The sequence below is a fragment of the Callionymus lyra genome, chromosome 17, assembly GCF_982586985.1.
Source record: "Callionymus lyra chromosome 17, fCalLyr1.hap1.1, whole genome shotgun sequence".
Taxonomy (NCBI): Eukaryota; Metazoa; Chordata; class Actinopteri; order Syngnathiformes; family Callionymidae; genus Callionymus; species Callionymus lyra.
In genome coordinates, this window is record NC_141834.1 from 24082201 (window position 1) to 24104803 (window position 22603).

Sequence of the window (22603 nt, forward strand, 5' to 3'; positions counted from 1 at the left end):
CTGTGGTCGAGTGTTGTCCATTGTGGTCGAGTGTTGTCCATTGTGGTCTAGGGTTGTTCAGTGTTGTCGAGTGTTGTCGATTGTGATCCAGTGTTGTCCATTGTGGTCGAGTGTTGTCCATTGTGGTCGAGTGTTGTCCATTGTGGTCTAGGGTTGTTCAGTGTTGTCGAGTGTTGTCCATTGTGGTCCAGTGTTGTCCATTGTGGTCGAGTGTCGTCCATTGTGGTCGAGTGTCGTCCATTGTTGTCGAGTGTTGTCCATTGTGGTCCAGTGTTGTCCATTGTGGTCGAGTGTCGTCCATTGTGGTCGAGTGTCGTCCATTGTGGTCGAGTGTCGTCCATTGTGGTCGAGTGTTCTCCAGTGTGGTCGAGTGTTGTCCATTGTGGTCGAGTGTTGTCCAGTGTGGTCGAGTGTTTTCCATTGTGGTCAAGTGTTGTCCAGTGTGGTCGAGTGTTTTCCATTGTGGTCAAGTGTTGTCCAGTGTGGTCGAGTGTTGTCCATTGTGGTCAAGTGTTGTCCAGTGTGGTCAAGTGTTGTCCAGTGTGGTCGAGTGTTGTCCATTGTGGTCGAGTGTTGTCCATTGTGGTCGAGTGTTGTCCATTGTGGTCTAGGGTTGTTCAGTGTTGTCGAGTGTTGTCGATTGTGATCCAGTGTTGTCCATTGTGGTCGAGTGTTGTCCATTGTGGTCGAGTGTTGTCCATTGTGGTCTAGGGTTGTTCAGTGTTGTCGAGTGTTGTCCATTGTGGTCCAGTGTTGTCCATTGTGGTCGAGTGTCGTCCATTGTGGTCGAGTGTCGTCCATTGTTGTCGAGTGTTGTCCATTGTGGTCCAGTGTTGTCCATTGTGGTCGAGTGTCGTCCATTGTGGTCGAGTGTCGTCCATTGTGGTCGAGTGTCGTCCATTGTGGTCGAGTGTTCTCCAGTGTGGTCGAGTGTTGTCCATTGTGGTCGAGTGTTGTCCATTGTGGTCAAGTGTTGTCCAGTGTGGTCGAGTGTTGTCGAGTGTTGTCGAGTGTTGTCCAGTGTGGTCGAGTGTTTTCCATTGTGGTCTAGGGTTGTTCAGTGTTGTCGAGTGTTGTCCATTGTGGTCCAGTGTTGTCCATTGTGGTCGAGTGTCGTCCATTGTGGTCGAGTGTCGTCCATTGTGGTCGAGTGTTGTCCAGTGTGGTCGAGTGTTGTCCAGTGTGGTCGAGTGTTGTCCAGTGTGGTCGAGTGTTGTCCAGTGTGGTCGAGTGTTGTCCATTGTGGTCAAGCGTTGTCCAGTGTGGTCGAGTGTTGTCGAGTGTTGTCGAGTGTTGTCCAGTGTGGTCGAGTGTTTTCCATTGTGGTCTAGGGTTGTTCAGTGTTGTCGAGTGTTGTCCATTGTGGTCCAGTGTTGTCCATTGTGGTCGAGTGTCGTCCATTGTGGTCGAGTGTCGTCCATTGTGGTCGAGTGTTGTCCAGTGTTGTCCAGTGTTGTCCAGTGTTGTCCAGTGTGGTCAAGTGTTGTCCAGTGTTGTCCAGTGTGGTCGAGTGTTGTCCAGTGTGGTCAAGTGTTGTCCAGTGTTGTCCAGTGTGGTCGAGTGTTGTCCAGTGTGGTCAAGTGTTGTCCAGTGTTGTCCAGTGTTGTCCAGTGTTGTCCAGTGTTGTCCAGTGTGGTCGAGTGTTGTCCAGTGTTGTCCAGTGTTGTCCAGTGTGGTCGAGTGTTGTCCAGTGTTGTCCAGTGTGGTCCAGTGTGGTCGAGTGTTGTCCAGTGTGGTCCAGTGTGGTCGAGTGTTGTCCAGTGTTGTCCAATGTTGTCCAGTGTTGTCCAGTGTGGTCGAGTGTTGTCCAGTGTTGTCCAGTGTTGTCCAGTGTGGTCGAGTGTTGTCCAGTGTGGTCGAGTGTTGTCCAGTGTTGTCCAGTGTTGTCCAGTGTGGTCAAGTGTTGTCCAGTGTTGTCCAGTGTTGTCCAGTGTGGTCCAGTGTGGTCGAGTGTTGTCCAGTGTGGTCCAGTGTGGTCGAGTGTTGTCCAGTGTTGTCCAATGTTGTCCAGTGTTGTCCAGTGTGGTCGAGTGTTGTCCAGTGTTGTCCAGTGTTGTCCAGTGTGGTCGAGTGTTGTCCAGTGTGGTCGAGTGTTGTCCAGTGTTGTCCAGTGTGGTCCAGTGTGGTCGAGTGTTGTCCACTGTGGTCGAGTGTGTTCCAGTGTTGCTAAATCAAGTGTGTTCTACAGGACTGTGCTCGGCCTCTCTCCATCGAGGCGGATGAGAACGGCTGTTATCCTCTGGACGGCAAGATCTTGTGTATGAAGTGTCACACCCAGAGAGCCAAACAAGCCGCCCAGTGATTAGTCTGACGCCCCCAGAACAAAACCCCCCTCGAAAAGCACAGATTCCCCCTCGGCTGCCTTCCCGCCTCCTGACCAGGCCCCGCCTCCTAACCAGGCCCCGCCTCCTGACCAGGCCCCGCCTTCTAACGAGGCCCCGCCTCCTGACCAGGCCCCTCCCCAGCCCCCGCCTTCTGACCAGGCCCCTCCTCCTGATCAAGCCCCGCCTTCTGACCAGGCCCCGCCTCCTCACCAGGCCCCTCCCTAGGCTCCGCCTCCCGACCTGCCTCGTGTGCATGCAGTCGATGTCTTCTCTGCTGCAGATGATCTTCTGCTCCTTCTTCTGTTTACTCAGCAAATCTTGCACAACGTCGGCGCTCGTCTGGTCCGACAGCCGTGCTGAGCCTTCCACGAGCGCACATCAGTGTTCAGAGGTCACATGACGCCAGCATGAAGCTTCTAATCCTGCTTCTGTTCCTGTGACGCTTGTAAGAACATCATCAAACACTTTCAGCACGAGAACGATCAAAGAACATGTGACATGATTCTCTTTTTCACCTTCTTTGTTCAGAAACACTCATTATATACATAATCTCAAAGTATTCTTAACTCAAAGTTCCAGATCAGCATCTATATGTGAGAATCTTGAGCTCCAGACATTATTTCTTACTTTCTGCTTCCATTTAATCTGAGAATTTGTTCAAACGATGTTTTTCTCTGCTTTGAATACGCCTTTGTGCCCTCATTACTGCTCAGATTACTAGATTAGCACTTTGAATATGCCTTTCTGTGCTGGGATTATGACCACCTGTGCACAGATTATGAACACCTGTGCTCAGATTATGAACACCTGTGCACAGATTATGAACACCTGTGCTCAGATTATGAACACCTGTGCTCATATTATGACCACCTGTGCTCAGATTATGAACACCTGTGCTCATATTATGACCACCTGTGCTCAGATTATGAACACCTGTGCTCAGATTATGAACACCTGTGCTCAGATTATGACCACCTGTGCTCAGATTATGAACACCTGTGCTCAGATTATGAACACCTGTGCTCAGATTATGAACACCTGTGCTCAGATTATGAACACCTGTGCTCAGATTATGACCACCTGTGCACAGATTATGAACACCTGTGCTCAGATTATGACCACCTGTGCACAGATTATGAACACCTGTGCTCAGATTATGACCACCTGTGCTCAGATTATGAACACCTGTGCTCAGATTATGACCACCTGTGCTCAGATTATGACCACCTGTGCTCAGATTATGAACACCTGTGCTCAGATTATGACCACCTGTGCTCAGATTATGAACACCTGTGCTCAGATTATGACCACCTGTGCTCAGATTATGAACACCTGTGCTCAGATTATGACCACCTGTGCTCAGATTATGACCACCGACATCATGATGACCTCATGGCGACCTCATGACGACACTGGTCATGTGACACAGATGTTCCTAAGGGTCAGAACCCCTGCTGTGAGTCAGTCGTGCCAACAACGTTCAAATGCCTTCATCGTCCTTCAAGACGTTTCATGTGAAAGAAACTTTGATTGTATCAAAATAAACCAGTGAATGAATCATCGACTCTGTCGTTTTCTACCTCTGGGTCTGTCCCAGCTACCTGGGGTGAGAGGCGGGGACACGCTGAACATGACACCAGAGACTCAACTGTTCACACACACACACACAGACTCTCTAGAGTAGACCGGAGGAAACACGTACCCGGAGTAAACCCACACAGGCTTGTAGCTGTTGAAGGTCACCAGACGACCCATCCGGGCCTGATCCGGTAGTTCTTCCTCACCCACGGTTCTGGATCACGGCCACCTTGAGGCGACCTCTGCTGCCTCTGTGACCTCCTCACCTGTGGTGGTGACTGTGGTCCTCAGAAGGTACAGTGAGTTCAAGGAGCAACATCTGCTCGAAGGTCTCTGAGATCAGCAGGAGGTCAGTGTTGAGGTCGCAACACACTCTTGGATTTTCAGGTCGAAGTTCAACTCCCAGTGTGTTGCTAGCAGCGCAGGTGAGGAGGACCTGCTCATGGCTGGTGAGGCAGTGACGTCATCAGGATCAGATTCACAAACGTATCTGCTCAGCGCAGATGATTGGTGGCAGAAGTTTATGGTTTATGTTTTCACGTCTACATTCTTTCTTTAAATGTTACCTCTGTCTCACCTTTACTTATAAATGAAGTCCATGAACCGGTTCTGCATAAAAATATCCGTCACTTTGCGTCGTGTTGATGAAACGAACCATTCAGAGCCTTGTCTTCAGTAATGATCTCCTGCTTCGCTTGAAAGTCCACTTTAGAAGAGTGGAAATGAATGATCCATGTTGACTCACAGTAGCGTGAAGGTCACTCTGCAGGCGTCGAGTCACAAAACCAATGTCTGGGATCGTGACGTGAGGCAAGACAAGTGTGCGCCTCACCTGTGACACAAAACTTGTTACACACACGCAGCTGGTGACGATAAACACTGAACCTTCTATACGTGAAGCAAATGATGGAAAACCAGTTCATATATGGAACGTGTGTGAAGCAGACAGGAAGCAACAGACAACCCAAGGGGAGGCACAGCTCGCTGCTGCCTCACCGGCTTCGCTCCTAAGTATTTGAACGGGAATTTGCGAAAATTCAGCGATTTTGAAGAAAAAAAGAATCAAAATTGGTGAAGCTAAATGAAAAATAAAAACTTTAACAATTAAAATGATTTTACCATTATTTATTTTCTTTCTTTGAATGATCGCAGGGGAGGCACTGCCTCACCTGCCTCCCCTGACGGCACGTCACTGGTCATGGCATCAGCGGCTCAACCCCTCGGGAGGCTGGTGACTCCACAACCCCTGCTGAACAGGTTGGGTTTGGTACTACGTCGTAGACTCCCTGGATCAGGAACTGATGTGATGGGATCCCTAACCTCTCCTCTGCATGTTCTACCAGTCTGTGGTGGCCAGTGTTCTATGCTGTGGTGTGTTGGGGTGGAAATGTGTCCAGGAGGAGGTCAACAGGTCAACAGGTCAACAGGTCAACAGGTCAACAGGTTGATCAGGAGGACTGGCTCTGTGGTTGGAATGAAGCTGGACTCACTGGTGACAGTTGCTGAGAGGAGATCATTGAACAAACTACTGTCCATCATGATGACATCATCCTCTGAACACTGTCATCAGTGAGCAGAGAAGCAGATGAAGCACGAATGCTCCTCCCATGATGCAACACTAATAGACTCAAGGACTCATTCATTCCTCCTAGTTTGTACAATTCTGAGTTGGGGGGCAGGAGTGGAGTAAAAGTATCATGATGTTCTATGTTAGTCTTTGAATCCTTTGTCTTGTTGTTTTTCTTTGATCTATGTTCTTTGTCTTCATCTTTAGACTTAGATTGTATCATCTTCTTCTTCCTCTTTATGTTCTTCTTATTTTATTTTTATTTATTTTTTTTTTTTTATAAAAAATTGCTGTATGTATTGGCTACCGGAAAAAGACAATTTCCCGAAGGAGACCTCCTGAGGGATCAATAAAGTTTTACCTTACCTTACCTTACCTTACCTTACCTTACCCCACCTTGACCTCCTCACACAGCAGCTTCAGTTGTGTCTACAAACATGTCTCTCTGACTGAAGTGAGGTCTACAAACATGTCTCTCTGACTGAAGTGAGGTCTATAAACATGTCTCTCTGACTGAAGTGAGGTCTATAAACATGTCTCTCTGACTGAAGTGAGGTCTATAAACATGTCTCTCTGACTGAAGTGAGGTCTACAAACATGTCTCTCTGACTGAAGTGAGGTCTATAAACATGTCTCTCTGACTGAAGTGAGGTCTACAAACATGTCTCTCTGACTGAAGTGAGGTCTACAAACATGTCTCTCTGACTGAAGTGAGGTCTATAAACATGTCTCTCTGACTGAAGTGAGGTCTACAAACATGTCTCTCTGACTGAAGTGAGGTCTACAAACATGTCTCTCTGACTGAAGTGAGGTCTACAAACATGTCTCTCTGACTGAAGTGAGGTCTACAAACATGTCTCTCTGACTGATGTGAGGTCTATAAACATGTCTCTCAGTCTTAAGTGAGGTCTATAAACATGTCTATCAGACTGAAGTGAGGTCTACAAACATGTCTCTCTGACTGAAGTGAGGTCTACAAACATGTCTCTCTGACTGAAGTGAGGTCTATAAACATGTCTCTCTGACTGAAGTGAGGTCTACAAACATGTCTCTCTGACTGAAGTGAGGTCTATAAACATGTCTCTCTGACTGAAGTGAAGTGAGGTCTATAAACATGTCTCTCTGACTGAAGTGAGGTCTATAAACATGTCTCTCTGACTGAAGTGAGGTCTACAAACATGTCTCTCTGACTGAAGTGAGGTCTACAAACATGTCTCTCTGACTGAAGTGAGGTCTACAAACATGTCTCTCTGACTGAAGTGAGGTCTATAAACATGTCTCTCTGACTGAAGTGAGGTCTACAAACATGTCTCTCTGACTGAAGTGAGGTCTAAAAACATGTCTCTCTGACTGAAGTGAGGTCTACAAACATGTCTCTCTGACTGAAGTGAGGTCTACAAACATGTCTCTCTGACTGATGTGAGGTCTATAAACATGTCTCTCAGTCTTAAGTGAGGTCTATAAACATGTCTATCGGACTGAAGTGAGGTCTACAAACATGTCTCTCTGACTGAAGTGAGGTCTACAAACATGTCTCTCTGACTGAAGTGAGGTCTACAAACATGTCTCTCTGACTGAAGTGAGGTCTACAAACATGTCTCTCTGACTGAAGTGAGGTCTACAAACATGTCTCTCTGACTGAAGTGAGGTCTATAAACATGTCTCTCAGTCTTAAGTGAGGTCTACAAACATGTCTCTCTGACTGAAGTGAGGTCTACAAACATGTCTCTCAGTCTTAAGTGAGGTCTACAAACATGTCTCTCTGACTGAAGTGAAGTGAGGTCTATAAACATGTCTCTCTGACTGAAGTGAGGTCTATAAACATGTCTCTCTGACTGAAGTGAGGTCTACAAACATGTCTCTCTGACTGAAGTGAGGTCTATAAACATGTCTCTCAGACTGAAGTGAGGTCTACAAACATGTCTCTCTGACTGAAGTGAGGTCTACAAACATGTCTCTCTGACTGAAGTAAGGTCTACAAACATGTCTCTCTGACTGAAGTGAGGTCTATAAACATGTCTCTCTGACTGAAGTGAGGTCTGCAAACATGTCTCTCTGACTGAAGTGAGGTCTACAAACATGTCTCTCTGACTGAAGTGAGGTCTACAAACATGTCTCTCTGACTGAAGTGAGGTCTATAAACATGTCTCTCTGACTGAAGTGAGGTCTACAAACATGTCTCTCTGACTGAAGTGAGGTCTATAAACATGTCTCTCTGACTGAAGTCAGGTCTACAAACATGTCTCTCTGACTGAAGTGAGGTCTACAAACATGTCTCTCAGTCTTAAGTGAGGTCTACAAACATGTCTCTCTGACTGAAGTGAAGTGAGGTCTATAAACATGTCTCTCAGACTGAAGTGAGGTCTATAAACATGTCTCTCTGACTGAAGTGAGGTCTACAAACATGTCTCTCTGACTGAAGTGAGGTCTATAAACATGTCTCTCTGACTGAAGTGATGTCTACAAACATGTCTCTCTGACTGAAGTGAAGTGAGGTCTATAAACATGTCTCTCAGACTGAAGTGAGGTCTATAAACATGTCTCTCTGACTGAAGTGAGGTCTATAAACATGTCTCTCAGACTGAAGTGAGGTCTATAAACATGTCTCTCAGACTGAAGTGAGGTCTATAAACATGTCTCTCAGACTGAATTGAGGTCTATAAACATGTCTCTCTGACTGAAGTGAGGTCTATAAACATGTCTCTCTGACTGAAGTGAGGTCTACAAACATGTCTCTCTGACTGAAGTGAAGTGAGGTCTATAAACATGTCTCTCAGACTGAAGTGAGGTCTATAAACATGTCTCTCTGACTGAAGTGAGGTCTATAAACATGTCTCTCAGACTGAAGTGAGGTCTATAAACATGTCTCTCTGACTGAAGTGAGGTCTACAAACATGTCTCTCTGACTGAAGTGAGGTCTATAAACATGTCTCTCTGACTGAAGTGATGTCTACAAACATGTCTCTCTGACTGAAGTGAGGTCTACAAACATGTCTCTCTGACTGAAGTGAGGTCTATAAACATGTCTCTCTGACTGAAGTGAGGTCTACAAACATGTCTCTCTGACTGAAGTGAGGTCTACAAACATGTCTCTCTGACTGAAGTGAGGTCTACAAACATGTCTCTCTGACTGAAGTGAGGTCTATAAACATGTCTCTCAGTCTTAAGTGAGGTCTACAAACATGTCTCTCTGACTGAAGTGAGGTCTACAAAAATGTCTCTCAGTCTTAAGTGAGGTCTACAAACATGTCTCTCTGACTGAAGTGAAGTGAGGTCTATAAACATGTCTCTCAGACTGAAGTGAGGTCTATAAACATGTCTCTCTGACTGAAGTGAGGTCTACAAACATGTCTCTCTGACTGAAGTGAGGTCTACAAACATGTCTCTCTGACTGAAGTGAGGTCTACAAACATGTCTCTCTGACTGAAGTAAGGTCTACAAACATGTCTCTCTGACTGAAGTGAGGTCTATAAACATGTCTCTCTGACTGAAGTGAGGTCTGCAAACATGTCTCTCTGACTGAAGTGAGGTCTACAAACATGTCTCTCTGACTGAAGTGAGGTCTACAAACATGTCTCCCTGACTGAAGTGAGGTCTATAAACATGTCTCTCTGACTGAAGTGAGGTCTACAAACATGTCTCTCTGACTGAAGTGAGGTCTATAAACATGTCTCTCTGACTGAAGTCAGGTCTACAAACATGTCTCTCTGACTGAAGTGAGGTCTACAAACATGTCTCTCAGTCTTAAGTGAGGTCTACAAACATGTCTCTCTGACTGAAGTGAAGTGAGGTCTATAAACATGTCTCTCAGACTGAAGTGAGGTCTATAAACATGTCTCTCTGACTGAAGTGAGGTCTACAAACATGTCTCTCAGTCTGAAGTGAGGTCTACAAACATGTCTCTCTGGCTGAAGTGAGGTCTACAAACTCTGACTGAAGTGAGGTCAACAAACATGTCTCTCAGACTGAAGTGAGGTCTACAAACATGTCTCTCAGTCTTAAGTGAGGTCTATAAACATGTCTATCAGACTGAAGAGAGGTCTACAAACATGTCTCTCTGACTGAAGTGAGGTCTACAAACATGTCTCTCTGACTGAAGTGAGGTCTACAAACATGTCTCTCTGACTGAAGTGAGGTCTATAAACATGTCTCTCTGACTGAAGTGAGGTCTACAAACATGTCTCTCTGACTGAAGTGAGGTCTACAAACATGTCTCTCTGACTGAAGTGAGGTCTATAAACATGTCTCTCTGACTGAAGTGAGGTCTACAAACATGTCTCTCTGACTGAAGTGAGGTCTACAAACATGTCTCTCAGACTGAAGTGAGGTCTATAAACATGTCTCTCTGACTGAAGTGAGGTCTACAAACATGTCTCTCTGACTGAAGTGAGGTCTACAAACATGTCTCTCTGACTGAAGTGAGGTCTATAAACATGTCTCTCAGTCTTAAGTGAGGTCTACAAACATGTCTATCAGACTGAAGTGAGGTCTACAAACATGTCTCTCTGACTGAAGTGAGGTCTACAAACATGTCTCTCTGACTGAAGTGAGGTCTACAAACATATCTCTCTGAATTGAAGTGAGGTCTACAAACATGTCTCTCTGACTGAAGTAAGGTCTACAAACATGTCTCTCTGACTGAAGAGAGGTCTACAAACATGTCTCTCTGACTGAAGTGAGGTCTACAAACATGTCTCTCTGACTGAAGAGAGGTCTACAAACATGTCTCTCTGACTGAAGTGAGGTCTACAAACATGTCTCTCTGACTGAAGTGAGGTCTACAAACATGTCTCTCTGACTGAAGTGAGGTCAACAAACATGTCTCTCTGACTGAAGTGAGGTCTACAAACATGTCTCTCTGACTGAAGTGAGGTCTACAAACATGTCTCTCTGACTGAAGTGAGGTCTATAAACATGTCTCTCAGTCTTAAGTGAGGTCTACAAACATGTCTATCAGACTGAAGTGAGGTCTACAAACATGTCTCTCTGACTGAAGTGAGGTCTACAAACATGTCTCTCTGACTGAAGTGAGGTCTACAAACATATCTCTCTGAATTGAAGTGAGGTCTACAAACATGTCTCTCTGACTGAAGTGAGGTCTACAAACATGTCTCTCTGACTGAAGTGAGGTCTACAAACATGTCTCTCTGACTGAAGTGAGGTCTACAAACATGTCTCTCTGACTGAAGAGAGGTCTACAAACATGTCTCTCTGACTGAAGTGAGGTCTACAAACATGTCTCTCTGACTGAAGTGAGGTCTACAAACATGTCTCTCTGACTGAAGTGAGGTCAACAAACATGTCTCTCTGACTGAAGTGAGGTCTACAAACATGTCTCTCTGACTGAAGTGAGGTCTACAAACATGTCTCTCTGACTGAAGTGAGGTCTACAAACATATCTCTCTGAATTGAAGTGAGGTCTACAAACATGTCTCTCTGACTGAAGTGAGGTCTACAAACATGTCTCTCTGACTGAAGTGAGGTCTACAAACATATCTCTCTGAATTGAAGTGAGGTCTACAAACATGTCTCTCTGACTGAAGAGAGGTCTACAAACATGTCTCTCTGACTGAAGTGAGGTCTACAAACATGTCTCTCTGACTGAAGTGAGGTCTACAAACATGTCTATCTGAATTGAAGTGAGGTCTACAAACATGTCTCTCTGACTGAAGAGAGGTCTACAAACATGTCTCTCTGACTGAAGTGAGGTCTACAAACATATCTCTCTGAATTGAAGTGAGGTCTACAAACATGTCTCTCTGACTGAAGAGAGGTCTACAAACATGTCTCTCTGACTGAAGTGAGGTCTACAAACATGTCTCTCTGACTGAAGTGAGGTCTACAAACATGTCTCTCTGACTGAAGTGAGGTCTATAAACATGTCTCTCTGACTGAAGTGAGGTCTACAAACATGTCTCTCTGACTGAAGTGAGGTCTACAAACATGTCTCTCTGACTGAAGAGAGGTCTACAAACATGTCTCTCTGACTGAAGTGAGGTCTACAAACATGTCTCTCTGACTGAAGTGAGGTCTACAAACATGTCTCTCTGACTGAAGTGAGGTCTACAAACATGTCTCTCTGACTGAAGTGAGGTCTACAAACATGTCTCTCTGACTGAAGTGAGGTCTACAAACATGTCTCTCTGACTGAAGTGAGGTCTATAAACATGTAGACTGGTGATGATGATGTTCTCTGTCAGCATCGATCAGTTGCTGCCAAGATGTTTTTTGCGTGTTTGTCCACCTGATGTTCTACATGGTTCATCTTGTTCAAGTGTGTTATGTGTAGTGTGTTTGGGTTGTCTGTAGTGTGTTGTGTGTAGAGTGTAGTGTGTTGTGTGTAGTGTGTTTGTTTGTGTGTGTGTAGTGTGTTTTTGTAGTGTGTAGAGTGTAGAGTGTTGGGTGTGTAGTGTGTAGGGTGTAGTGTGCTTTTGTAGTGTGTAGAGTGTAGGGTGTGTAGTGTGTAGGGTGTAGTTTGTAGTAAGTAGTGTGTTGGTTGTTTGTGTGTAGTGTGTAGAGTGTAGTGTGTTGTGTGTTGTCTGTTGTGTGTAGTGTGTGTGTGTTTGTGTTTGTGTGTGTGTGTGTTTGTGTGTGTGTTTGTGTAGTGTGTTTGTGTTTGTGTTGTGTGTAGTGTGTTTGTGTTGTCTGTAATGTGTTGTGTGTAGAGTGTAGTGTGTTGTGTGTAGTGTGTTTGTTTGTGTGTGTGTGTAGTGTGTTTTTGTTTGTGTTTGTGTTGTGCGTAGTGTGTTTGTGTTGTCAGGCGGAGCCTCATGTGTAACATGTTTCCTCCTCCTTCATATCTTCAGCCTCCAGACGTGTGTTGCGCTGATAACGACGACACTCTCCAGCTCGTGCGCACACGACACACACACCAGTGGCTGTTGTGTTCAGGCCTGACGAGCCGATGGTCCGAGGTGTCGAGGTGAGCGAGGGATGAGAGGATGAAAGAGGATCGAGCAGAGAAGAGAAGAACACGATGAACCAGGATCATCTCCAGGTACCTTTGATTGAGTGAAGCGTGAGGTCATGACCTCACCTGAGGTCACCTGCTGCCTCTCACCCCAGGTAGCTGGGCTCCATCCTTGGTCAAAGATTCATTTAAATACTCAGAGTCAGGATTTGCCGAACAGGAAGTGAGTCTTCAGAGTCACTTCCTGTTGTATGAGTCCAACATGTGACAGACATGTGTTGCTCAGAGTGTTGACCAGGTTTAACTTGAATACATCAGTTAATGAAGTTAATGAAGATTAAACTGATGTATCAATTTAAAGTAATTTTGTAGTATTGTCCAGTACTTGACTCTGGTGTTGTGATAGTGTAGTAACAAGTATACATGTGTAGTATTGTCCAGTACTTGACTCTGGTGTTGTGATAGTGTAGTAACAAGTATACATGTGTAGTATTGTCCAGTACTTGACTCTGGTGTTGTGATAGTGTAGTAACAAGTATATATGTGTAGTATTGTCCAGTACTTGACTCTGGTGTTGTGATAGTGTAGTAACAAGTATATATGTGTAGTATTGTCCAGTACTTGACTCTGGTGTTGTGATAGTGTAGTAACAAGTATACATGTGTAGTATTGTCCAGTACTTGACTCTGGTGTTGTGATAGTGTAGTAACAAGTATATATGTGTAGTATTGTCCAGTACTTGACTCTGGTGTTGTGATAGTGTAGTATTGTCCAGTACTTGACTCTGGTGTTGTGATAGTGTAGTAACAAGTATATATGTGTAGTATTGTCCAGTACTTGACTCTGGTGTTGTGATAGTGTAGTAACAAGTATATATGTGTAGTATTGTCCAGTACTTGACTCTGGTGTTGTGATAGTGTAGTAACAAGTATATATGTGTATTATTGTCCAGTACTTGACTCTGGTGTTGTGATAGTGTAGTAACAAGTATACATGTGTAGTATTGTCCAGTACTTGACTCTGTTGTTGTGATAGTGTAGTAACAAGTATATATGTGTAGTATTGTCCAGTACTTGACTCTGGTGTTGTGATAGTGTAGTAACAAGTATATATGTGTAGTATTGTCCAGTACTTGACTCTGGTGTTGTGATAGTGTAGTATTGTCCAGTACTTGACTCTGGTGTTGTGATAGTGTAGTAACAAGTATATATGTGTAGTATTGTCCAGTACTTGACTCTGGTGTTGTGATAGTGTAGTAACAAGTATATATGTGTAGTATTGTCCAGTACTTGACTCTGGTGTTGTGATAGTGTAGTAACAAGTATATATGTGTATTATTGTCCAGTACTTGACTCTGGTGTTGTGATAGTGTAGTAACAAGTATACATGTGTAGTATTGTCCAGTACTTGACTCTGTTGTTGTGATAGTGTAGTAACAAGTATATATGTGTAGTATTGTCCAGTACTTGACTCTGGTGTTGTGATAGTGTAGTAACAAGTACATATGTGTAATATTGTCCAGTACTTGACTCTGGTGTTGTGATAGTGTAGTAACAAGTATATATGTGTAGTATTGTCCAGTACTTGACTCTGGTGTTGTGATAGTGTAGTAACACGTATATATGTGTAGTATTGTCCAGTACTTGACTCTGGTGTTGTGATAGTGTAGTAACAAGTACATATGTGTAGTATTGTCCAGTACTTGACTCTGTTGTTGTGATAGTGTAGTAACAAGTACATATGTGTAGTATTGTCCAGTACTTGACTCTGGTGTTGTGATAGTGTAGTAACAAGTATATATGTGTAGTATTGTCCAGTACTTGACTCTGGTGTTGTGATAGTGTAGTAACAAGTATATATGTGTAGTATTGTCCAGTACTTGACTCTGGTGTTCTGATAGTGTAGTAACAAGTATATATGTGTAGTATTGTCCAGTACTTGACTCTGGTGTTGTGATAGTGTAGTAACAAGTATATATGTGTAGTATTGTCCAGTACTTGACTCTGGTGTTGTGATAGTGTAGTAACAAGTATATATGTGTAGTATTGTCCAGTACTTGACTCTGGTGTTCTGATAGTGTAGTATTGTCCAGTACTTGACTCTGGTGTTGTGATAGTGTAGTAACAAGTATATATGTGTAGTATTGTCCAGTACTTGACTCTGGTGTTGTGATAGTGTAGTAACAAGTATATATGTGTAGTATTGTCCAGTACTTGACTCTGGTGTTGTGATAGTGTAGTAACAAGTATATATGTGTATTATTGTCCAGTACTTGACTCTGGTGTTGTGATAGTGTAGTAACAAGTATACATGTGTAGTATTGTCCAGTACTTGACTCTGTTGTTGTGATAGTGTAGTAACAAGTATATATGTGTAGTATTGTCCAGTACTTGACTCTGGTGTTGTGATAGTGTAGTAACAAGTACATATGTGTAATATTGTCCAGTACTTGACTCTGGTGTTGTGATAGTGTAGTAACAAGTATATATGTGTAGTATTGTCCAGTACTTGACTCTGGTGTTGTGATAGTGTAGTAACAAGGATATATGTGTAGTATTGTCCAGTACTTGACTCTGGTGTTGTGATAGTGTAGTAACAAGTATTTATGTGTAGTATTGTCCAGTACTTGACTCTGGTGTTGTGATAGTGTAGTAACAAGTATATATGTGTAATATTGTCCAGTACTTGACTCTGGTGTTGTGATAGTGTAGTAACAAGTATATATGTGTAGTATTGTCCAGTACTTGACTCTGGTGTTGTGATAGTGTAGTAACAAGTATATATGTGTAGTATTGTCCAGTACTTGACTCTGGTGTTGTGATAGTGTAGTAACAAGTATATATGTGTAGTATTGTCCAGTACTTGACTCTGGTGTTGTGATAGTGTAGTAACAAGTATACATGTGTAGTATTGTCCAGTACTTGAATCTGGTGTTGTGATAGTGTAGTAACAAGTACATATGTGTAGTATTGTCCAGTACTTGACTCTGGTGTTGTGATAGTGTAGTAACAAGTATATATGTGTAGTATTGTCCAGTACTTGACTCTGGTGTTGTGATAGTGTAGTAACAAGGATATATGTGTAGTATTGTCCAGTACTTGACTCTGGTGTTGTGATAGTGTAGTAACAAGTATTTATGTGTAGTATTGTCCAGTACTTGACTCTGGTGTTGTGATAGTGTAGTAACAAGTATATATGTGTAGTATTGTCCAGTACTTGACTCTGGTGTTGTGATAGTGTAGTAACAAGTATATATGTGTAGTATTGTCCAGTACTTGACTCTGGTGTTGTGATAGTGTAGTAACAAGTATATATGTGTAGTATTGTCCAGTACTTGACTCTGGTGTTGTGATAGTGTAGTAACAAGTATACATGTGTAGTATTGTCCAGTACTTGACTCTGGTGTTGTGATAGTGTAGTAACAAGTATATATGTGTACTATTGTCCAGTACTTGTGTTTGATGAAAAGATCAATACATGAAATAAATCAAAGTTCTATTTACATCAATAATTAAGTGTATTATTTATTATTCAATATTTCTGCAGAACTTTAAGTTTGATGTTAATTATTTCTGAGAAATTAATATTTTTAATGAGACAATGTTTTGTCGTCGTTGGTTATTGAAGTAAAATATGAGCTAAAACGAGCCACTGACCAATGCGAACTTCTGTAGCAACACCTGCCAGTCATTCTTCAGGAGCACCTGCCCTCCCGGCCCCCCGCCCAGGACCCTGGGGAGGAGCGGCTCTGGTTCGAGCTCCAGCGTCTCCCTCAAGAGCCGCCGCCTGGTCCAGATCCTCCTCGACCCAGACCTCTGCTGGTGGTGCTGCTGGTCCTGGGGTTCTGCTCCTGCGCCGGTGTCCTGGGTCTGGTCTATTACCTGAGCTGTAGCCCCGCCCACCAAGGTGAGTCTCCAGACCCTCGTCCTCAGACCCTCGTCCCCAGACCCTCGTCCCCAGACCCTCGTCCCCAGACCCTCTTCCCCAGACCCTCTTCCCCAGACCCTCTTCCCCAGACCCCGTCCTCAGACCCTCGTCCCCAGACCCTCTTCCCCAGACCCTCTTCCCCAGACCCTCTTCCCCAGACCCTCTTCCCCAGACCCTCTTCCCCAGACCCCCGTCCTCAGACCCCGTCCTCAGACCCTCGTCCTTAGACCCTCGTCCCCAGACCCCCATCCTCAGACCCTCGTCCCCAGACCCCCGTCCTCAGACCCCATCCTCAGACCCTCTTCCCCAGACCCTCGTCCTCAGACCCCCATCCTCAGACCCTCTTCCCCAGACCCTCTTCCCCAGACCCCCGTCCTCAGACCCCATCCTCAGACCCTCTTCCTCAGACCCTCGTCCTCAGACCCTCTTCCCCAGACCCCCGTTCTCAGACCCTCTTCCCCAGACCCTCTTCCCCAGACCCCCGTCCTCAGACCCTCGTCTTCAGACCCTCGTCCTCAGACCCTCGTCCCCAGACCCTCTTCCCCAGACCCCCGTCCTCAGACCCTCGTCCTCAGACCCTCATGACCATGTTTTGTCCTGCAGTCGACCCGTGTCTCTCCCCCGCCTGCCAGTGGGCGTCGGCTCGCATCTCCAGGTCAGCTGACCCCTTCACCCGACCATGTGACCACGTGCTGTCGTCATGTGAGACCAGAGATGTCAGTCTGGACCGAACCACTGCACTGCTGCGACACCTGAGGGAGGTTCTGGGTTCGTGTCGAGTTGTTTGACTTTTGAAAGTGTAGATCTTTGATCAAGATATTAAATGTTAAACTTTAACTGTTATTTCTTCACGTCACGTGATCGTCTGATGGATCCAGTATCTCTGAGCTCTGTTGGTTTAGTCTGGAGACTCTATTGTACCAACATTTATATTGAATTTAAAAGACTGTGAATTAAATGATCGTCGTTCATAAAATGTATTTTAAATGATTGACGTTAAAAAAGAAAATACGTTAATTTCGATTGTATTAATTCGAAATAAATGTTAAATTCTTTAAAAAACGACATTTTAATAAAGACATTCAAGTCAATCTTCTGATGGTAAACATCTGAACATCTTCTCGGGTCAGAATCCAGCGGGCGACACCGGAGCTCGGCGGTGCAGAAGACCCGAAACTTCTACTCGTCATGTCTGGACACCGGATCTATCGCGGCGGCCGGAGCAGAACCTTTCCTGGCTCTGGTGGAGAGAGTGAGCGAGACCGGACCTTCTGCTTGTGTCTCTTCTGACCTTGTGTTGGCAGCAGCTGGGCGGCTGGGCTGTGAGGGGTCAGTGGAACCAGACGGACTTCAACTCCACCCTCCTGAGCGTCCTGATGAGAGACTTCTCCACCTTCCCCTTCTTCAACGTCTTCGTGGGTCCAGACCCGCGAGACTCCGGGAGCAACAAGTCCAGGAGATACATCCAGGTAGATCCTCCAGTCCCGATCCTGACCCCGGACCCTCTGACCTCTGACCTTACAGATCGACCAGCCAGACCTCATGATCCCCATCGAGTGGAACGGCGACACCCAGAAGTCCCAGGCCAACCCTCAGGTGGACTGGACCACGTGTCCGCCGAAGACTCTTCTGACCTCTGCTCTGCTCTTGAAGATGCTGCGAGTGTTCCTGGCCTCCTGTCAGGAGTACCTGGCGCTGCTCGGCGCGCCCCCCATCAACAGCGTGGTGCACGTGTGGACCTTCGTGTCTCTGTCCTCCGAGCTGGCCGTGGCTGCTGCTCCTCTGGACCAGCGCCGGGCTCAGGGTCAGCTGGACCAGCGCATGAGCCTCAGAGAGCTGCAGGTGACTCATCAGGTGAGTCTCTCAGGTGAAAGCAATCGATGACCGACTCGCCCCCACAGATCCAGGCGCCGGCCATCGACTGGTTGGGCTGTTTGAGGACAGTTTTCTACGAGCACCACCTCAGTGAAGACGACCCCGTCCTCGTGCAGAACCTGCCCTACATCGTCCAGATGTCCAAGACCATCGACAAGTGGAGGAGGAAACAAGACCTGAAGGCCAGGTACTGGCATGGATGGATGGATGGATGGATGGATGGATGGATGGATGGATGGATGGATGGATGGATGGATGGATGGATGGATGGATGGATGGATGGATGGATGGATGGATGGATGGATGGATGGATGGATGAACTGATGGATGAAGGATGAAGGACACGATCAGGAGGTGAAGATGTCTCTCCTCCAGTGGTCCTCTCAACACCTACATGATCCTGAACCTGCTCCACACCTTCATGCCGGCTCTGGACTCCAGGTTTTCTGAGACGTCCAGAAATATTTCTGCGTCGACGAGAGATTCTGAAGAGGTGAGTCAGAGTGTGGTGACCTTCCTGCAGAAGCTTCATCCCTCCATCTCCTCCAGGTTCTCCCTCGCTGGAGACACTGCCTGCTGGAGACGGAGAAGGGATTCGACCTGGTCCTGAAGCACCTCCTCAGAGAACGAAGTGCACACAGAGAGGTGAGATGATCACATGTTCCTCACCTGGTCACATGACCGTGTCCTCCTGCAGGCCGGCGAGATGATCCAGAACATCTTCTCCTCAGTCAAGACCAAACTGACGGAGCTGGAGTGGAGGAACGAGTCGACTCGGCAGCTGGTCATGGAGAAGGTGGACGTTAGCATTGAGCTTGTGGAGCTCCTGGTTGAACTTTGGTTCCTTCTTCAGGTTCAGTCTCTTGTCTTCTCACTGGAGACCAACTCTGATGGTCCAAGTCAGGCTGAGCTGGATCTGATGTTCTCTGAGGCGAGTTGATCACTTACACCATTAGTCTGGGTCCACAGGAGGGGTTCCAGGACAAACTCTGACTCTCTCTCAACTGCAGGTCTCTGTGAGCAGATCTAGCTTCTTCTCCAACTACGTCCGACTTCTGTCTCTGTGGCAGAAGAGACGCTCGCGGCTGTTGACGGATCTGAAGGAGCGAGTGGACGTGTGCGTACGACCTTGTTGTTCCTGAAGTTGTCCTTCTGAGGAGTCTCGTGATCTCAGTGAAGGATCCACAGGTTTGAAGGAATGTTCTCACGTCACTGATGCTTCTTCTCAGGCTGTCGTTGACCCCGAGCCTTCTGGGAAAGCGTCTGGTGTTTCCTCCGGGAATGTTTGTCCCGCCGCTCTTCCACCCCTCGTACCCCAGGTGAGTCTCACGCAGGTGAGTCTCACGCAGGTGAGTCTCACACAGGTGGGTCTCACACAGGTGAGTCTCACACGGTTGGGTCTCACACGGTTGGGTCTCACGCGGGTGAGTCTCACGCAGGTGAGTCTCACTCTCAGGTGAGTCTCACTCTCAGGTGAGTCTCACTCTCAGGTGAGTCTCACGCAGGTGAGTCTCACGCAGGTGAGTCTCACGCAGGTGAGTCTCACGCAGGTGAGGCTCCCACAGGGGCTCAGGGTTCCAGACTCACCGGGTCGTGTCTCCATCAGGGCGCTCAACTACGGTGTGACGGGTTTCAAGGTCGCCAAAGACGTCCTGCGCCTGCTGCTGCCCGACAGTAAGAGGAGTCCCCGGGGCGAGCCCGGACACGGCAGTGACCGTGTGTTGTAGTCTGGTTGCAGAGCCGGTCGGCCCGGAGCGTGAGCGCGTGCGTGTGGACGCACTACCTCAGTGTGGCGGGACGGACAGGTGGTGGCGCCGGTGGGTCGGAGCAGCAGCAGCAGGAGGTGTGGGTGCAGCACTCTGCCCTGCAGGTGGCGCTGAAGGTGACGATCAGTGTCGTCGGAACATTTAACACTGAAACTTTGAATCATAACAAACTCAATCATTTCTATATTTTTAGATTTGATCAATATTTTTATTTTACAGTTTGATTTTGTACAACCAATCATTCAAAAATACATGTTTTAATTCAATATGTTTTCATTCTTAGTCTTTTGAATTCAATATATTTTCATTCTTAGTCTTTTTAATTCAATATATTTTCATTCTTAGTATTTTTAATTCAATATGTTTTCATTCTTAGTCTTTTTAATTCAATATATTTTCATTCTTAGTCTTTTTAATTCAATATATTTTCATTCTTAGTCTTTTTAATTCAATATATTTTCATTCTTAGTCTTTTTAATTCAATATATTTTCATTCTTAGTCTTTTTAATTCAATATGTTTTCATTCTTAGTCTTTTTAATTCAATATATTTTCATTCTTAGTCTTTTTAATTCAATATATTTTCATTCTTAGTATTTTTAATTCAATATATTTTCATTCTTAGTCTTTTTAATTCAATATATTTTCATTCTTAGTCTTTTTAATTCAATATGTTTTCATTCTTAGTCTTTTTAATTCAATATGTTTTCATTCTTAGTCTTTTTAATTCAATATATTTTCATTCTTAGTCTTTTTAATTCAATATATTTTCATTCTTAGTCTTTTTAATTCAATATATTTTCATTCTTAGTCTTTTTAATTCAATATGTTTTCATTCTTAGTCTTTTTAATTCAATATATTTTCATTCTAAGTCTTTTTAATTCAATATATTTTCATTCTTAGTCTTTTTAATTCAATATATTTTCATTCTTAGTCTTTTTAATTCAATATGTTTTCATTGTTAGTATTTTTAATTCAATATATTTTCATTCTAAGTATTTTTAATTCAATATATTTTCATTCTTAGTCTTTTTAATTCAATATGTTTTCATTCTTAGTCTTTTTAATTCAATATGTTTTCATTCTTAGTCTTTTTAATTCAATATGTTTTCATTCTTAGTCTTTTTAATTCAATATGTTTTCATTCTTAGTCTTTTTAATTCAATATATTTTCATTCTTAGTATTTTTAATTCAATATATTTTCATTCTTAGTCTTTTTAATTCAATATATTTTCATTCTTAGTCTTTTTAATTCAATATATTTTCATTCTTAGTCTTTTTAATTCAGTATAAATGTTGGTATAATAGTCTCCATGATAAACCAACAGAGCTCAGAGCTACTGATCAAACTTTCAGCCAATCAGGCGACACACATTCTACTGGATCCATCTTCAGCCAATCATGTGACTCGTAGACGATCATGTGATGAAGTAGAAACACATGATCAGTATCTCTGAGCTCTGTTGGTTGAGTCTGACTCTATTACACCAACATGTATATTGAATTTAAAATACTATGAATTTGTGATTTGTTTATTATAATTTTAAAGTTGAGAAATACCTTCGTTTAAAATAGAACAAATTCAACTTTAAAATATATAAACAAGTGATTCAATGCTTCATGCGTGGAGGCCTCACAGGAACTTCTTCTTCTTCTGGTCCAGAGCTACGCCGCGAGCCTGAAGGTCAACTCCAGCGACTCGTCCATCTCCGGCCTCGCTCACGCTCGACTGCTCTTGACTGGCTTCGCTCAGGTACCGTCTGCGCTCGCGCCCCAACCCTCGCGCCCCAACCCTCGCGCCCCAACCCTCGCGCCTCAATCCTCGCGCCCCAACCCTCGCGCCTCAACTCGCTCACTTCCTCCTCAGATGTGCGTCGAGGACGCGTCTCTGCCGCCGTCCTTCCTGTTGACCTCCGTCTGCGCCGCCTCCTCGCTGTGTCCCGCTCGCCGCTGTCCGCACGCCGCCCGCCGACCCCCGTGTTGACCCCTCGACGTTTGTTATGACCTTGAAATAAACCTTTTCATTTGTAGGAGCGTGTTCGTGTCAAAGGTCGTCGTGTGAAGTTAGATTCGTTTGTTCCATCAAATCAAAGTTGCTGCCATTAAATAAAAACAATAAAAACGACTTAAAAACCGTCCTCGCGCCCCCTAGTGGTTTGTAATTCAAAATATTTCAATATGCTCCATTACACTAAAATATACTAAAAGAACTAATTTGGGTTCATGTTTAAATTGTTACCTTAGACTTTATTTTTTTAGGAATTAAATGTTCATTTCAATCTAAACTATTTTGTGTACAATAAGCAAAAAAATATATAACTGGAGCCATTTTAACTTTAAAAAAATGAATGAATTAAACACGTTGATGGTTCAGTCGTACACGTGTAGTTAGCATGTTTAGCACTAGCTAAGCTAACAGTGAAGTTTAACGTCACATTGTGGTGAAAAGAAGTGAAACTGATCCAAGAACTGTTGAAATAAACCTTTTCATTTGTAGGAGCGTGTTCGTGTCAAAGGTCGTCGTGTGAAGTGAGATTCGTTTGTTCCATCAAAACAAAGTTGCTGCCATTAAATAAAAACAATAAAAAAACTCCATTGAAAAAAAAAGGCTTAAAAACCGTCCTCGCGCCCTCTAGTGGTTTGTAATTCAACTTC

The 22603-nt window shown here is 44.5% G+C and overlaps 2 protein-coding genes across 4 annotated transcripts in view; both read left to right on the top strand.

The window, feature by feature from the left end:
• zyx (zyxin) overlaps positions 1-3882 on the top strand; it is a 53583-nt gene extending 49701 nt beyond the window's left edge. For both annotated transcript variants that reach the window (XM_087812374.1, XM_087812373.1), the window contains exon 10: positions 2189-3882. In XM_087812374.1, coding sequence (XP_087668500.1) covers positions 2189-2302 — 114 coding nt within the window. In that variant the 3' untranslated portion in view covers positions 2303-3882. The remainder of the gene's footprint in view (positions 1-2188) is intronic.
• Positions 3883-12310: 8428 nt separating this feature from the next.
• On the top strand, positions 12311-21979 carry kel (Kell metallo-endopeptidase (Kell blood group)). 2 transcript variants are annotated; one of them, XM_087813281.1, is made up of 18 exons: positions 12311-12466; positions 16054-16285; positions 16910-17074; positions 17437-17558; positions 17611-17775; positions 17831-17902; positions 17960-18148; positions 18208-18368; positions 18557-18674; positions 18731-18826; positions 18879-18977; positions 19035-19112; positions 19192-19298; positions 19411-19500; positions 19788-19855; positions 19909-20063; positions 21612-21701; positions 21816-21979. In XM_087813281.1, exons 1-18 carry the CDS (start codon positions 12446-12448, stop codon positions 21930-21932), a joined length of 2145 nt encoding a protein of 714 aa, XP_087669407.1. In that variant the 5' UTR covers positions 12311-12445; the 3' UTR covers positions 21933-21979. The 2 variants fall into 2 exon arrangements, with proteins under 2 accessions (XP_087669407.1, XP_087669409.1); XM_087813283.1 differs by having other exon boundaries at positions 17614-17775.
• The last annotated feature ends 624 nt before the right edge of the window (positions 21980-22603 follow it).

What these genes read in the sequence shown, in the direction of transcription:
- kel (XM_087813281.1), top strand. Translation starts at nt 12,446, where the DNA reads ATGAACCAGGATCATCTCCAG. An exon ending in AACGAAGTGCACACAGAGAG is followed by an intron (nt 18,827 to 18,878) that starts GTGAGATGATCA and finishes GTCCTCCTGCAG; the next exon opens with GCCGGCGAGATGATCCAGAA. An exon ending in CCCTGCAGGTGGCGCTGAAG is followed by an intron (nt 20,064 to 21,611) that starts GTGACGATCAGT and finishes CTTCTGGTCCAG; the next exon opens with AGCTACGCCGCGAGCCTGAA.